Genomic DNA, 17,315 nt, shown 5'->3' on the forward strand with positions numbered 1-17,315 from the left:
TATTTGTAATTAGTGAAAAGCAGTTTGATAAGCCCCCTCATTTGACAAACCATATGGTGTGACAAAATACACAAGAAATTACACAAAAAAATACATGACAAAATATATGATATAACACATGACTAAATCTATGAGAAAATACATGATAAAAATAAATCTCAAAATAAAGGCATTGCATTTTTGTAATATATTTAGGTATTATGCAATGTATGTCTTCATGTAGTATATGGCATATAGTTGTAAGTATTTATTCATAAATGTATTTCTACAAGTGGCAGGATGGGTCCTCCATACATTTGTGTGTGGGTGTAGAGTGATTAATTACAAAGAAGGCGTCCGGCCGATAAACAAGACTTCCCTACCTTACATGCATCCTTTTATTTACCGTCCTCTACAAAATCTCATTCGCTCTCCCGCCGATGCCCCATTTATCATTCAACGAGAACCTCTCCTCCCCTTTCAATATTCTTCAGCCTCAGTTGCTTTTTTTTTGGGTCACTTTGAAATCCCACCACATTTATTTGCAGCTTTCTTTGCCTCCCCCAGTGAGCAGGACACATTATGTCACACTTTGTTATGTGGAACACTGGTTATAGTCATTTTCGAGTGTTTTTTGCACAGTTGCGTAGGTGTCCTATTCAAAGCGTGGGATGGGGACCGATCGTGTGCTGCCCCCTAAGTCTCCTCATATTTCTTGCTCGATTATTTTGGATATCTGTCTATTTACTATCTACCGTGGTCATATCCCTCAAGAGGGGTGACCGACAGCAAGACAAACATATACACAATAAACAAAAGAAATAAAAAGGGAAAAAGTAGCAAAAAACACAAAATAATTCACCAAGGACAACCCAAATACCCAAACAAGTTAAGCACCTCGGCACCCAAGTTGGTCACATGTTTTCGTCCCTCCAGATGAAACGGGACACAAGAAAGTGGTGGTGTCACTCGGGTCAGGGTGACACAACACACTCTTCTGTTCAACAGCAAGGCCCGACAGCTTTCACTGGTTTAACCCTGCCGCATCATACAGGTGCCCTCTCCATCCCTTAGAACGCGTCCAAACATCCCACTATGCTTTCACAACACCTCTCCACTCATTCCTATCACCAACAAGAGCTCTAACTTCCACTATATTTAGACCTCTTTCTTGCAGTGCACTCATAACACCATCCATCCACGTCAATCGCGGCCTTCCTCTTGGTCTCCTTCCATTTACTTCTGCTTTGTAGATCTTCTTCAACACTTGCTCCTCATCCATCCTCTCCATTAGTTCAAACTAACCGAGTACTCTCATATCCACATGCTTGCTCAGTTCCACTACTACTCCAGTTCTGTCTCTCACAATTTCATTTCTCAATCCATCAAATCTTGTCATTCCTAACATACTCCTCAAACACTTAATCTCAAAGACATTTAATTTCCTTCTCAAATCTGCGTTCAGGCTTCAAGTCTCTGGACCATACAACACAGTCGGCACAATCACACAATCCCCTCTTAACATCCATACTCATACTCTTGTTGCTCATAATTTGGATGTCATCTTTGTAAATATGTAATAGGAAAAGTCCCCAAACGCTTCTCGTAAAAAAAATAATTCAAGAAAAATAATTAACCACCCAGCTACAGTGCCGCCCACCGCCTGTCTTCTCGTTCTTGTTAAATATCCTTTTATAGGGTCACTGAAGGGTTTGCTACACTTTGTGTCTACAATTCATACTTATCCTCTCCGCTATGTATGTGCAAAGAGCTGATGCTTTACCACCAAACGCGCTCTCTGCCAATGAGAACGCTGCTGCCAACTAATGTAGTGGAGGTGCAATTTCAATTTATTCTAGGAGCCCCGTGCCGCCCAGAGGGGGCCCGCCTCAGTACTTGAGAACCACTGGCTTAATCGAACCGTTACCATCGGGACAGTTTTAAGTACAATATCCCGGTTGTGTATAGTTTTTATTTTAGATACTAGATGACTAGATATTAGAAGTAAATACTTAATATTTATCTATTTGTTACATTTTATATTTGTATAAATGGTGCCCCCTACAACCCAAGTGCTTAAGGACTCCATAGTTTGCCAACTGGAGTGCAACAATAACTTCATTGTAGGCACACAATGATAATAAACGTGACTCTGATCCCCATTAAGCATGCAACCGCACAAAGCTTATTTACTACAAAACCATCGTCATCAGAAAACATTTCTCGAAAAAGAAGCCGTCACACTCTGCAGGTCCGACCTATAGTTGCCCACTCAATCAGGAAGCGTCACAGCTTAACCCTGAGTGTTTCGGAATCCGTTGCTTCCCTCGAAACAACGTGCTGGGGGACCCCGTTGTGCGAGTGTTGATGTGTAAATATATCACCTGCGCCTCACTTGAACTTTCGCTTGATGTGAAATTGAATTAAGAGTGGTTTGAGGAAATTAATGGGATTAGCGAGACACAATGCCGGAGACGCCTGACCGGTTTGGAAGTCAGCCATGGATTCGGTTCTTTCGACATGGCGCCTGATCTCTCCTAAGCCAGCTGGCATTTGCTGCCGTGCTCGCTACCTTATTCAGTAGGTTTTATTTGTGTTTTTTTAATACCAGAGGAAGTTATGCAAAGGCTACGGGGCCTTTTTATTTAATTACTACGATTTATAGTTGATGATAGGTTGAATGATTCACTCTTTTGGGGGGAACCAAGTCAGCATTTCTTTTTCATTTCTTATTCCATTAATAATGTTGACAACCACTGCAACTCTTACAGAGCAAGAAGCATACGTGCATAAATATATTAAATTGTGTGAAATAAAGTGTTTAATATCAGGCAACAAAGTTTCATTTACTGTGTTTTTTTTTAAGACAGTTAAAGAAAAACAGTGGCACGCAGACATGCTTAGTCAGGGCTTATGAAAAACTGCTAGTTGTAATACTTAAATCTGTAACTGCATGATTTTATGATTTCTTCATTTATAACCTTTTTATTATTTCAGTTATTTATAACTCACTTATTTTGTCATAATGACTGCCCTTCACGGTTATTTAAAGGGTTATTTACTCCTGTATTTGCTTTTGGATATCATTATTCGGATTCTTGATATATCCATTCATTCAATTGTCATTTCGACTCTTCGTTATTTCAAGTGGTGTTTTAGGTTTGTGGTTAGCAATAGGCCTTGAGTTTTACAGTACTTGCCAGAACTGATCCAGACAACTAGTGTGAAGTAGGGATTTTTCCATTACTTTTTGAGTTTCATTTTTGTCATAACTTCTAGTATAAACTTAATTGTCAGCCATCTTAAATGCCCACTTGTGAATCAAACTGCTTTGTTCTGTACCTCAGGTGTGCCCAGAATACTCTGGATTTAAAAAATTAAACATAAACGAAATGGCTCAACTCACTTGTTTTACCCATCTCACGACCCAGTAGTAAAACTAACACACAAAGGAAGAAAAGTCATACCTCTTCACCCGCAACACTTCGGTGTGTAACCAGTTTGCGGAAAAGGTGAGTGGAGTGACGGATTAAACCTGCGTCTAACTTACTGTCTCACACTCAGAAGTACTTGCTTAATTTAATTGGTTTTAATTCATTCATAAACGTCAAATAATATATTAGGGAAGACCCCCAGAGTGACCACGTTAATCCATTCTGCTGTGGGGATCACTTTTGGTAATGCGTAGCTAATGCGTTCTGAAACCCTGGTACCCCAGATAAAAACATGAAAAAGACAAAATAGTATACAGCACTACTTATGTTATATGTGTATATGATTAAATAACACAAATAAATATATGTGGTCCTTCTTTATATATAAATAATTTATAAAGTGCAAGCATCGTTTAAATTGGAATCATGCTTTTGCTTCCCCTTTAGCATCACTGCAATCCTAAATACATATAAAAAAATACAGTTTCATATTGCCAACTCGAAAAGTCTTTATGAAGAGTCCAAGATTCTAGACTGAATGAAGAGATAGGCATTGTGGGAAGTAGCGCAGCCACTAGCGTATCAGCGTTTTCATGATATTTTGAAGACGAGCATTTCATTTTACAGAAAACTTTTGTTGAGTGACATTTTCTGTTAATCAAAACATCTCTTTTTGAATAAATACATAAGAGGCATATGAATTGCTCACAAATTGTAAAATATGGATCTTTTTATTTTTCAAAAATGCAGCAAAGATGTTTTATGCTTTGACACAATCTAGCCATCCACCAATTCCATACAAAAAAAGAAGAATATTCCTATAACGCCCGTTTCAATCTTGTTCTTTTTTTTTCTTCTTTGCTTTCGGTTCGCAAAATCTCTGGTTTTGCCATACACAAGTTGAGGGTGTTATTCGGCTCACTGTTAACTAAAAAACTTTTTGTAATATGTGCGAGAGAACACAATGAATTACTGAAGGGTAAACATACAGTGCCTAATGAAAATACTGGCCCCTCTAGAACTTTTTTTCATATTGTACCTGTCACGGTTGCCATGGCGCCCAGTTGGCACCCAGCCGTGTGGCGCCAGCTTCTGTCACAGTTGCCAAGGCGCCCAATTGGACCTCCCATGGACACCAGCTGAAGCTCGTTGACAGAATGGCTCCCTGGCGATATTTAAACGCTGTCCTGTTATTAGCCTTTTGTCGGTGCGTCTGAGAATCTCAGTTTTTGCTTCTGTTTTGCTCCCGCCACGATCTGTTTGATTTTGACTTTTTCCGTTCCCGACACCGTCATCGCTAGCCACGGAAGTCCCACTTACGCGGCTGAGCAACCTACTCCCCGCAACCAACGATCTCCGGACCGAGTGTGCCCTCCTTTCTCCTTTCTCCAATAAAACTGAGTAACGTTAGGCGAGTGGGTCCTGTTTCCTGTTCTGGTCCTGACAGTACCATTTCAGGCATTAAACTTACAGCTAAAAAACTGAAAATATAGACACAATCGTGGAGTGGAACCAAATTATTTCAACATTCTATATTGTGATTACAACAGAAAAAAACTGAAAAGTAGGTTTTGCAAAAAGGTTGCCCCTCTGTTCTCTCAGCTTAGCTACCTGACTCCAGAAGTTCCCTGCTGACTTTTGAACAATCCAATTTAGACCTAAATGACTAAAGTATCAAAATGTATACATCTGTGGGAGCACTGTGCAAGCAATAATATCAAAATGGAGGTAATGAATAGCCATTGCAAACCAACCAAAACTTGGAGAAAACTAATCAGAAAATGAAATACAGTCATACAGAGCTGAGGTGGGGCAATCTGTGCATAAATCAAATATTAGACATACTCTGCAAAAATCTTCCCTTTATGATAGAGTGTCAAGAAAAAACACGTGGAACAAGGTGCTCTGGTCAAAGTAGACCAAAATTAATCTTTTTTGGCTGAATGCAATCTTACGTTTGGCATAATAGTGACACTATACATTACCCTGAAAACACCATCCCCCCACTGTCAAACATGGTGGTGGCAGCATCATACTCTGAGGTTGTTTTTCTTCAGCAAAGGGCTGGAAAGATCTTTAGAGCTGAGAGTAAGATCGATGGAGACAAAATCAGTGTGATTCTGTCAGAAAATCTGTTGGAGTATGCATGAGACCAGAGAATGGGGCCAGGTTTGCCTAACAGCAGGACAACGACCCTCAACAGAAAGCAAAATTTCCAATGGAATGGTTTTAAACTAACAAAACAAAGGTGTTGGAATGGCCAGGCCAACTCCAGACCACAATCCACTAGGAAATGTGTATAAATATCTAAAAATGCTGTGCACAAACAATCACATCATACATTAAGAAATTTGAGCTGTTTTGCAAGGAAGAATGGGCAAATATTTGTGTTTCAAGATGTGCAAAGCTATAGAAACGTACCCAAAAAGACTTGTAACTGTGATGTTAGCAAAAGGAAATACTTGTATCAACTTAAAGGGGGGCAATATTTTTGCAACACCTACTTTTCAGTTTTTTATTTGTTAGCGCGATACAATATTTTCACATGTGTCTCACATGTTATTGTTTCTTAGAAAATATTTTTAGTTTGTTTAATTTAGTAATTTGAAACCTGAAAATGGCAATATGTCTAAAAGTTCTTGTCGGGGACAGGCACTGTAGGGAAGCAAGCCTCGCAATTCACAACCGAATGCGGCCCTTTGTCTCTCTCAGTGGGGGCTAAAAAGAGAGGCATCACTAGGTCAACGTCACTAGTTAATAAAAAGAGACTGGCGGTTATGCACCAAACGCTTTAAAATGTAACACGGTTGACACAGAGTGACAAAAGAGCCCTTAAGCAATCTGAGCAAAGACAGCTGGCGAATGTCCAAAATCAGTCCAAATTAGACCACGTCATGATTTACGCAAGACGACGACGCCTGGGGACAAGAATGAAGATTTGATTGGCGCTTCTTGTCGACATTAAATAGACGACGTGAGGTCCGTTTACAGTGCCTTGCAAAACTATTGGCTCCCCAAGAATTTGTTGACATATTGCCACATTTCAGGCTTCAAACTTAAAGTTCAAAAAATGAAAATAAATAATAAGAATCAACCACGTGTGAAACACAACCATGAAAAGAAACAAATGTATTTAACATTTTATATTGTGCTAAAATAATTGAAATTCTCTTAAGTTAAATTCATTTTAAATGAATAAAAAAAAACTAAATGCATTATTTAATGGCATTCGTTCAAAAAGGGCTTTCTTCTTTCAACTCTTCCATAAAGGGCACATTTATACATAGTACGACAAAGAGTTGTTTCATGCACAGATTGTGCCTCCTCTGCGTTGTAGGTCATCCAATATGACATTTTAGCCTCTTGGTTGCTTCTCTGATTAGTTCTCTCCTTGTTTGGGTCAAAAGTTTAGCGCAACGGCCAGGTCTTGATAAGTTTGCAGTGGTTTTATGCTTTCTCCATTTGATAATATTGCTTGCCCGGGAGATGTGTAAATGTTGCAAAATCTTCTTGTATCCTACTCCTTCTTTGAACTTTTCCCCAACTGTATCCCGGGCCTGCCTGGTGTGTTCTTTGGTCTTTATAATGTAAGTGTCAGATTTCACAGATATCTGAGCACATCACAGAGCAGGTGCATTTAAACTAAGACTAACTGGCATACAGGTCCACTCTGATTGTCATTGTTACATAATTAGATAGACAATGGATTAGTCAGAAGTCGTCAACATAGCATAAATGTTGAAAAAAAATCGAGTAAAAACCATGTTTATGTCTCAGTTGTTGTTTCTTGGAAATTATTTTCAGTTTATTTAGCTTGAAACAAGAAAATGTGGGAATATGACAAAATGTTCTTTGGGGGCACTACTTTCACTAGGCACTAGAAAGTATATATTTTTTTTGTAGTAATAATCAGTGAACAAGATAGAAATTCAAAGTTCAAATCCCAGTATATTATTGCAACACGTTACAAATCCCTTGTTTTCATTAGGTTGAAAATAATTACATACCTTAATATACATTTAATAGTCTCAATCCGATGACCAGGAGGAATAATACGCTTAAAGTTTAAAGTTTGTCTTTTTTTGTGCAACACAACTTTTAGCAAAAGTTAAAGAAAATGGGAAAAAAGTGACTGTTTTGGCAAATGAATTTAGTTATTTTATACTTTTATGAGAATATAATCATGTTAAATTTATGAAATTACTCATTGTTAATATTGAAATCAATCTTACAAACTACAACTGTGTGGAATTGAAAATATTACATTAAAGGAAAACATCACATTTGTTTTATGTTCTTTAAAGGCACAGTGTGTATTATCGCCGACTAGATTTGGTTGCATAAGGTCATGCAACAGAAAATGAGTGTTAAAAAGCACAAAGAAGAATACAAACTAGAGAATCTCAAAGTGACCAGACTGTACCTTTTCCTTCTCATCTTTTTGTACTCTTTGGTGTACCCTTAGGAGAAAGATAGCAGACATTTATGTCAGCTCCCTCTAGATGAGGCTCATGTTATGTACAGTACATGCAACACTATCGACCTACGATTATTTTCTATAAATGCCTTTTTATGTTAGTTATTGAAATTTTGATGATTATTCAAAACAATATATATTTTTTAATGAATTATTTTTTATCCACTAACATGGGTTGAATAATACACACTGTCCCTTTAAATAATTGTTCTTATTTATTTTTGGGGGTTGATTTTTTTAACGACGTGAGTGATGGAAGTAAAGTCTTAATTCAGTGCCTTTGAGTTAAATCGGGCAGGTGGACATTTCGGAAAACAAGCGATGGTTGCCAACGGCAACCGGACGATTCTCGACCGTCATCGTCGTGCCGCGTTCTCTTTACACGATACTTGTCACCAGACGATCCGTCATAAGTAGTTCAGTAGGAACGTAGTATAGCGAGACGATTACAAAGACTCGCAGAAATGATGGCAATCAGCAAAAAAAGCCTTGTAAATACAAAATTTAGGGGGGGTAGAAAGAGAGAGAGAGAGCAAAAGAGAGAAAGAGAGAGAGAGAGAGAGAGAGAGAGAGAGAGAGAGAGAGAGAGAGAGAAAGAAAGAAAAAGAGTAATAGAGATATATTAAAAGAGGAGAAGTTAGATAGAGGGGAGAGATAGAAAAAGAGGAATAGCTAGGTAGAGAACAAGAAAGATAGAAAAGAGGAATAGCAAGATAGAGACTGAGAGAGAGAAATAGAGAAATAGAGAGATAGATAGATAGAGAGAGCAAGAGAGTGAGCGAGAGAGAGAAAGAGAGAAAGCAATCAATAGAGAGTGATATACTGTAAATAGGTAGAGATGTAGAACACTAGGGAGCTAGAGAGCTAGAGAGAGAGAGAGAGAGAGAGAGAGAGAGAGAGAGAGAGAGAGAGAGAGAGAGAAGAGAGAGAGAGAGAGAGAGAGAGAGGAAGAGAGAGAGAGAGAGAGAGAGAGAGAGAGAGAGAGAGAGAGAGCGAGAGAGAGAGAGAGAGACATACAACCGGCCTTGTTCCCCGGACATCTATACAATATTGGAGTAATATCAGAAATGAAAGCGGTTAAATAAGTCAATGCAAGATCAAGTAAATGCTATAAATCATCATATATCATCTTCCCATTCTATTTACAAGAGTTTGAACACATAGCTGGTTGTTAGGTTGACGCTCCAGTGGAAAATCTTGGAGGGCTGGTACCATATATAGTCCAAATCCTGTACTTTTCTTTCAGCTAAGGTTTTTTTTCTTCCTTTTTTTTTTTAAACGTCTCTCCTCCCGCTTTCCTGTTTTGTTCTCTTCACCTCAGCTTGCTCTTTTTTTGTCAGGAGAAAAACAGAAAAAGAATGCTACATTCACATTTCACAGGTTGTTCAGCTACAATCTCTTTCGTCTCATTCGCTGGCGAATTGGAGAGTCGATCGGCGGAAAAAACAAGACAGGTCGCCGTGGCAATATTAGCCTCTTCGATGTGTCTGAAGCTCCGTCGACCGCTAGCTCAAGCTCCGCCTACTATGAGCGTCACATCCCGCAAAAAAGTAACTCACGTACTTTCCATCTGGAACAATCCTGCAGGGTTATTAGTAGAGGTATTTGCGTCCTATCGTTTCATTTGTCTTTGTTTATGTGTCTTTGTGTGAGCATGTGTGTGTAAGCATGAAGTCCCTCCGTGGGCTAGATATGAGAGGCCATTTGAGAAGTAAGTCATACTTGCTCTCACATATAACATCCTACTCTCACACATGCACAACTATACTCTCATTCAGACAGTCATACCCATGCACAAACGCTACTCTCTCAAACATTCTCCTATACTGCCATAAACACACTACTATACTCTCTCACACACACTACTATACTCTCATGGTAACCACTATGTTGTCAAACACATACTACTGGTCCCTCTCACATATACTACAATACTCAATCACACAAACTACTATTCTGGCAGCAACCCTCAAAGTAAAACAACACTGTGATAGAACACTGTAGGGTGAAGCAAGCATTACACTATCCTATTACTTAACCCTATCACACAAACCACTATACTCTCTCATGCACACTATTATACTCACTCAGACCAATGCAACAGCAATTTTAATGGTGTGATAGAATGAATAGCAGGGTGTGAGAGAGTATAGTAGTGTGTGAGGAAGACTATAGTACTATGTGTGCCGGAATATATTCGTGTGTGGAAGAGAGTATAATAATGTGTGCGAGTGAGTATAGTTGTAAGTTATATGTGTGTGATAGTATAGTAGCATGTTTGTGAAAGCATATCAGAGTGTGTATGCGTTTGTAGTAGTATGCGCAAGAGAGTATAGTCGTATGCGTATGAGATCATAATAGTACGTGCGAACGAGTATGGCGGTGTGTACGAGGGATTGTATTAGTGTTTGAGCATTCACATGACTGTTTCTGTATGAGAGTATAGTTGTGCATGCGTGAGAATATGATGTGACATGTGAGAGTGAATATAATTTGTTTCTCAAACGTTCTCTCATAGCTAGATCCGGTTATACACGCGTAGTCGAGTGAGTGTGGGTGGAGATGTGCGTGTGCGGCAAGTGCGTGTTACTGTACGGGCTGTGGTGCGCGTATCCCTGGTGCGGGTGGCCCATCCTCAAGCCCACCACCGATCCGGGCGTCATGGGGGTCATGGGCGTGGCGGGGGTGACTGTGTGCGAGCCCGGCGTAACTGGCAGCGAGCCGGGGCTAAGCAAGGTCATGAGGGGTACGTCATCAGGCGAGCGGCGCAGGGTGAGGGTATAGTCGGGTGGGCAGGTGAGGCGCACCGTGTCCAGCGTGCTGTAGATGTCCTGCGTGTCAAGGCCGTCCAGGGCGTCCAGTGTGTCCAGGGTGTGGTGGTGGTGAGCGTTGTTTCGCTCGTCCGCCGACGCCGCGTCAGATTCCAACTGCTTCACCTGCGGACAATCGAATAAGGAATGGGTGTTGAATTGTCTTATATCTATATATATATATATATATATTGGGGCGGCAGTAGCTCAGGAGGTAGAGCGATCGTTTTAGGATTAAGGGATCCCAGTTCGAATCCCGGCTTGTCCGTGTTACATGTCGAAGTGTCCTTGGGTAAGACACTGAACCCCAAATACCCCCAATAAGCAGGTTAGCGCCTTAAATGGCTGCACAGATCACGGCCTCTATTGGGAAATGTGAAGCACATTGTAAAGCGCTTTGGGAAGTCATTGGCTTGAAAAGCGCTATATGAATGCAGATCATTTCATTTCATATCATTCACGCAATACTAGATTATGGCAGGCTAGAGGCATTGTTGCTGTCATGGACTTTCTGGACAAAATTTTACATATTATTATTATAACAATGTTTTATATATATATATATATATATATATATATATATATATATATATATATATATATATATATATATATACGCAGTGGAACCTCGGTTTTCGAACGCCTCTCATTTCGGACGGATCGGTGTTCGACCCAAAATTTTGAGGAATTCTTGCTTCGCTGTTCGGTCAAAAAAATCGGAGTTCGAACGCCGGTACGCTAGGGTGCGATGCTGAGCGGCGTACGGGTGTTTTAGCCCCTAATTATGCCTCCGAAGAATGTCGGTGCACACAGGACAGGTGGAAAAAAAAAAAAGTTGTTCGTCCAACTATTGCCTTTAAGAAAGACATAATAGCTAAATATGAAAGAGGTGTACGAATTTCCGATCTTGCTAGTGAATACAACATGGCTAAATCTACTATCAGTACGATAGTAAAGAATAAGGAGGCTGTGAAATCGAGTGATGCGGCTAAGGAACTTAGCGCTATAAGCAAGCAACTGCCGCAAGTTTTGGAAGAGGTTGAAAAACTTTGATGATTTTTCTCTCCCCACCGTCCACCAAAAAGATAAGAAATCCTATTCATAATCCTTTTTTTTTATTTTTACACGTTCATGTTAGCGTAATCTTTTGTACGGAAGATTACGCCAACGCGAACGTACAATTAGCCTGGGTTAGCTTCATGTTTATGTTCTTGCTAAAAATTCAGGGTGTTGGAACGGATTAAAATGATTTTACATTACTTTTAATGGGAAAAACAATTTTCCGTGATCGACCAAATCGGTTTTCGAACAAGGTTCTGGAACGGATTATGGTCGAGAACCGAGGTTCCACTGTATGTATATATATATATATATATATATATATATATATATATATATATATATATATATATATATATATATATATATATATATATATATATATATATATATATATATATATATATATATATATATATATATATATATATTAATATCAATGTCAATGTCAATAAAATCAATACAATTAAAAATCCATGAAACAGCTAAAGCGCGAGGTCTCCTTTACTTTTATTTTTGACATTTTATATATATTATTATTATATTTTAGCCTTTTCTATTTGAGGGCTGGATAAAAAAGCCTGACGGGCCGTAGTTTGCCCACCATTGGTCTTCGCCAACAACATCCTTTGCCAGTCGATTATCGGTATTCTGGCAATTCTTTAAAATTACATTTCATTACAAGCATGGTATGGAATAAATCACACTTCTTTATATCCCTATTAAGTGCAAATCACTCAAAAATCCCATTGATATTGTGCTCCGAGTAAAAAAAGAGGAGATCTTGAATTGTCACAGCAGATGTACCCGTGGGGAAAATAATAGACACGGGATAAGAGCGGATATTCTAAATAAAGACTGGCGCATGAGCAGTTGAGCGGCAATCAGCGTAGAGAATAACATCTAGCATTTTAGCGTTCGCTAACGCCACATGTGAGCTGACAAACAGAGCAAACAACAGGCCAAATAGTCCACAGATGACTTTAAATGGGAAACGATTCACACGTGTGCATGTATCCAAACTCACGCACGCAAATTCTCGCTTCGATGGCAAACTGAGCATTGCAGATGTGATCCAACGGCAGCTGATCCGCTTGCAAAACAGGACCCAAAAATAACAAACACTTTGTGGCTTTGGATTAGTTCTAATATAACCATTTCTTTGCCTACTGATACATTTATTCTGTTTGTTACCGTTTTTATTAATGGGCAGCTAAAAAGAAGATTGCATAGGATGCCACTGTCATGGTTGCCCATTGCCCTCAGCTGCGGCTCATTGCCTGATTGGCTTCCCTCCTATTTAAACTCTCGTTCACTCCTTGTCTGTCCGTCAACGAACCTCTGCACTCGCAAGTCTTGTGTTTTGACTAGGTTCCGGTATCCTGCTCGTGTATCCAGTATCCGGTATTGATCCCGCCTGTCTCGTCCTGTCCAGTATCTTGCTCCAGTCTCCAGTATCTGATATCGATCACGCCTGTCTCGTCCTGTCCAGTATCTTGCTCCAGTCTTCGGTATCCGGTATCGATCCCGTTTGTCTCATCCTGTCCGGTATCTTGCCGCAGTTTCTGGTATCGATCCCGTCTGTCCCGTCCGGTATCTACCCGTGTGTCGATCCCATCTGTTCTGTTCGGCCTTGATCTCATCTGCCTCTGACTTCTCTGTCTCACTTCTTCTGTTCAGCGATCGCCGAATCCCTGGCGTTTGTGTTCACGCGCATGACTTCAATACCCGTAAAATAAAGCTTGTGTGAAAAGGTTACGCGTCTGGGTCCTCCGTCTGTGTGGGTTCTGACAGCAACTTCTTAATTTTATATGTATATATATATATATATATATATATACTGGACTGTCTCAGAAAATTAGAATATTGTGATAAAGTTCTTTATTTTCTGTAATACAATTAAAAAAACAAAAATGTCATACATTCTGGATTCATTACACATCAACTGAACTATTTCAAGCCTTTTATTATTTGAATATTGCTGATTTTGGCTTACAGCTGAAAAAAACTCAAAAATCCTATCTTAAAATATTAGAATACTTCCTCAGACCAAGTAAAAAAAATAATTTTATAACAGCAAAACTAAATCAAACATTTGAAAATGTCCATTGATGCACTCAGTACTTGGTTGGGAATCATTTTGCACGGATTACTGCATCAATCCGGCGTGGCATGGAGGCAATCAGCCTGTGGCATTGCTGAGGTGTTATTGATGCCCAGGATGCTTCGATAGCGGCCTTCAGCTCATTTGCATTTGTAGGTCTGGTGTCTTTCATCTTCTTCTTAACTATACCCCACAAATTCTCGATGGGGTTCAGGTCAGGGGAATTAGCAGGCCAATCAAGGACAGTGATGCCATGGTCAGTGCACCAGTTACTGGTGGTTTTGGCACTGTGGGCAGGTGCCAGATCATGCTGGAAAATGAAATACTCATCTCCATAGAGCTTTTCAGCAGATGGAAGCATGTAGTGCTCTAAAATCTCTTGGTACACAGTTGCATTTACTCTGGACTTGATGAAACACAGTGGACCAACACCAGCAGCTGACATGGCTCCCCAAACCATTGCTGACTGTGGGAACTTCACACTGGATTTCAAGCAACTTGGATTTTGCTCTTCTCCAGCCTTTCTCCAGACTCTGGCGCCTTGACTTCCAAATGAAATGCAAAACTTGCTTTCGTCTGAAAGGGGACTTTGGACCAATCTGCAACTGTCCAGTGCTTCTTCTCTATAGCCCAAGTCAGACGCTTCTTCCGTTGTCTTGAGTTCAGAAGTGGCTTGACCATGGGAATACGGCTATTGTAGCCCATTTCCCGGACACGTCTGTGAACTGTGGCTTTTGATACCTGGACTCCAGCTTCAGCCCACTGTCTTTGAAGCTCCCTCAAATTCTGGAAGCGGCTCTTCTTCACAATTTTGTTAAGGCTGCGGTCATCTCTCTTGGTTGTGCAGCGTTTCCGGCCACATTTTTCCCTTCCAACAGACTTTTTGTGGATATGCTTTGAAACTGCACTCTGTGAACAGCCTGCTCTTTGAGAAATTTCTTTTTGTGTCTTACCCTCCTGATGGAGGGTATCAATGATGGTCCTCTGGACAGCAGTCAGATCAGCAGTGATTTAGTGTACTGAACCAAGCTGAGTGTTTTTAAGGCTCAGGAAACCCTCGCAAGGTGTTTCGAGTTAATTAGATGATTCAGGTGATTAGTTGAATAGCCTACTTGTATACTTTTTCATGATATTCTAATATTTTGAGATAGGATTTTTGAGTTTTCTTAAGCTGTAAGCCAAATTCAGCAATATTAAAATAATAAAAGGCTTGAAATAGTTCAGTTGATGTGTAATGGATCCAGAATGTATGACATTTTTGTTTTTTTAATTGCATTATAGAAAATAAAGAACTTTATCACAATATTCTAATTTTCTGAGACAGTCCAGTATATATATATATATATATATATTTATATATATATTTATATATACTGTATATATATATATATATATATATATATATATATATATATATATATATATATATATATATATATATATATATATATATATATATATATATATATATATATATATAGATAGATAGATAGATAGATAGATAGATAGATAGATAGATAGATAGATAGATAGATAGATAGATAGATAGATAGATAGATAGATAATAGAATAGAATATACCTTTATTGTCATTGTTACAAAATGGGTTAACATATTGTGACAACGTAATTGGGCATGACACTCCAGTTTTACACATTCACAGTGAGGTAGAAAAGCCAAGAAGATAAAGGAACAAAGAAGATAAGGTTATAAAACAAGGAGGATAAGGTTATAGTTATAATTTACACAATATTTACACAAGAAATGTCGGCATGTAGGATGTTGCATACAGTTTGGTATCGTAATACAGTTTGGTATCGTAAGGGTTTGTGCAATTATGCATTTGGTGCAGAAATAGTCATCATAGTGCAAAAAATAGTCAACATTGTGCAAAGTAAGCAGTAAACATAGTGCAGTCAACATGTGCAAGAAACATAGACATGAGTACCATTTTACGTTCGTATGAGGCAGTGGTTTTGCAAGAGTTTTTCAGTTTTTTGTGCGGTGTCTGTTTAGGGTGGTAATGGCTCTGGGGAAGAAACTGTCTCTGAGTCTGTTTGTTTTTGTTTCGTGCCGGAAGGCAGCAGGTCGTAGAAGTGGTTGGCCGGGGTGAGAAAAGTCCTTGATGATGTTTTCTACTCTGCTGAGGTAGCGAGAGCAGGCAATGTCCTCCAGACTGGGCAGAGAGCAACCGACGAATTTCTGGGCTGTTTTGATGACCCTCTGGAGCGTTTTCCTGTCTGCTGCTGTGCACCCAGCATACCGCACCATAATGCAGTACGTTAGAATGCTCTCCACTGTGGCTTTGTAAAATGACACCTGCAGCTGCTGTTTTAGATGATTTTTCCTGAGCACTCTCAGGAAATGCAGTCGCTGCTGGGCCTTCCCTACCACCGCTCTGGTGTTTGCAGACCAGGAGAGGTCGTCGGAGAAATTTGAAGGAGTGGACTCTCTCTACACAGTCTCCTTTTATGATGAGTGGTGCTGGATTCCTGCCATTCCTTCTGAAGTCCAATATATATATATATATATATATATATATATATATATATATATATATATATATATATATATATATATATATATATATATATATATATATATATATATATATATATATATATATATATTAGTATTCTTGGTATTTGCTCTACAAGATTTGTATGCGTCTACATAAAACCTACCAAATTTTAGAGGGATTATCATTTTATGCAACAAGAAATTACGGCAGCGCGCAATCATTTACACGATTTACATAAACATCTTTGCAGCGGCGCTTCTCCTGCACAAACATTTTTATGAAAAATAAAACCTCGTTCAATATCAACAAAATTGACACCTGATTCCTGGCGCTGTAGCACTCACCAAACTCACTAAGCAAATAAACCCATTGTAGAGCTTGCGAGATGGAAACACGATTGAATATAGTAAACGCACAGTGGAACTAATAAATGATTGTTTATGTCTCAGAGATTGACATCACCTTTCACGGTGCATTGAGACACGTGTTTGCATAAATAGATTGTTGAAAGGAGAGGGATTTACATTTTCAAAACGAATCCATAGCAGTGACAGCCTCACCTGACTGCAATAAAGAATACTGAGCTAGCCCCAATGCATTTTGAGATTTAAAATGCATATTATCATATTGTGTGCCTAAAAAGGGGCATAATAATAATAAAACGTTGTAAACAATGTTCACGGCGATATAAATGACAATAAAGACGATTCAAATTCTAGTAATGTATTTCTTTGCTTTAATTATGAGTGTTTCAAAACTAATTGCATTATTTATAGAAACACAATACTGGTAATTGAAATATAACGTGTACATGTACAGTAGATATCCATCCATCCAATATCTGCACAGTTTATCCTCAGTAGGGTTGCGGATAGTGGGCAGGGGACACCCTGAACCGGTTGTCAGCAATTCGTAAGACACAGAGAGACAGA

General features: G+C 39.1%; 1 protein-coding gene across 1 annotated transcript in view; it reads right to left on the reverse strand.

The window, feature by feature from the left end:
• Positions 1 to 4,114: 4,114 nt before the first annotated feature.
• LOC148353209 (neuroligin-4, X-linked-like) overlaps positions 4,115 to 17,315 on the reverse strand; it is an 85,042-nt gene continuing 71,841 nt past the window's right edge. The window contains exon 10 of the mRNA XM_088352200.1: positions 4,115 to 10,826. Coding sequence (XP_088208326.1) covers positions 10,419 to 10,826 — 408 coding nt within the window. The 3' untranslated portion in view covers positions 4,115 to 10,418. The remainder of the gene's footprint in view (positions 10,827 to 17,315) is intronic.

This window comes from Urocampus carinirostris, chromosome 14 (assembly GCF_059441175.1).
Source record: "Urocampus carinirostris isolate Australia breed hairy pipefish chromosome 14, RoL_Ucar_1.0, whole genome shotgun sequence".
Lineage (NCBI taxonomy): Eukaryota > Metazoa > Chordata > Actinopteri > Syngnathiformes > Syngnathidae > Urocampus > Urocampus carinirostris.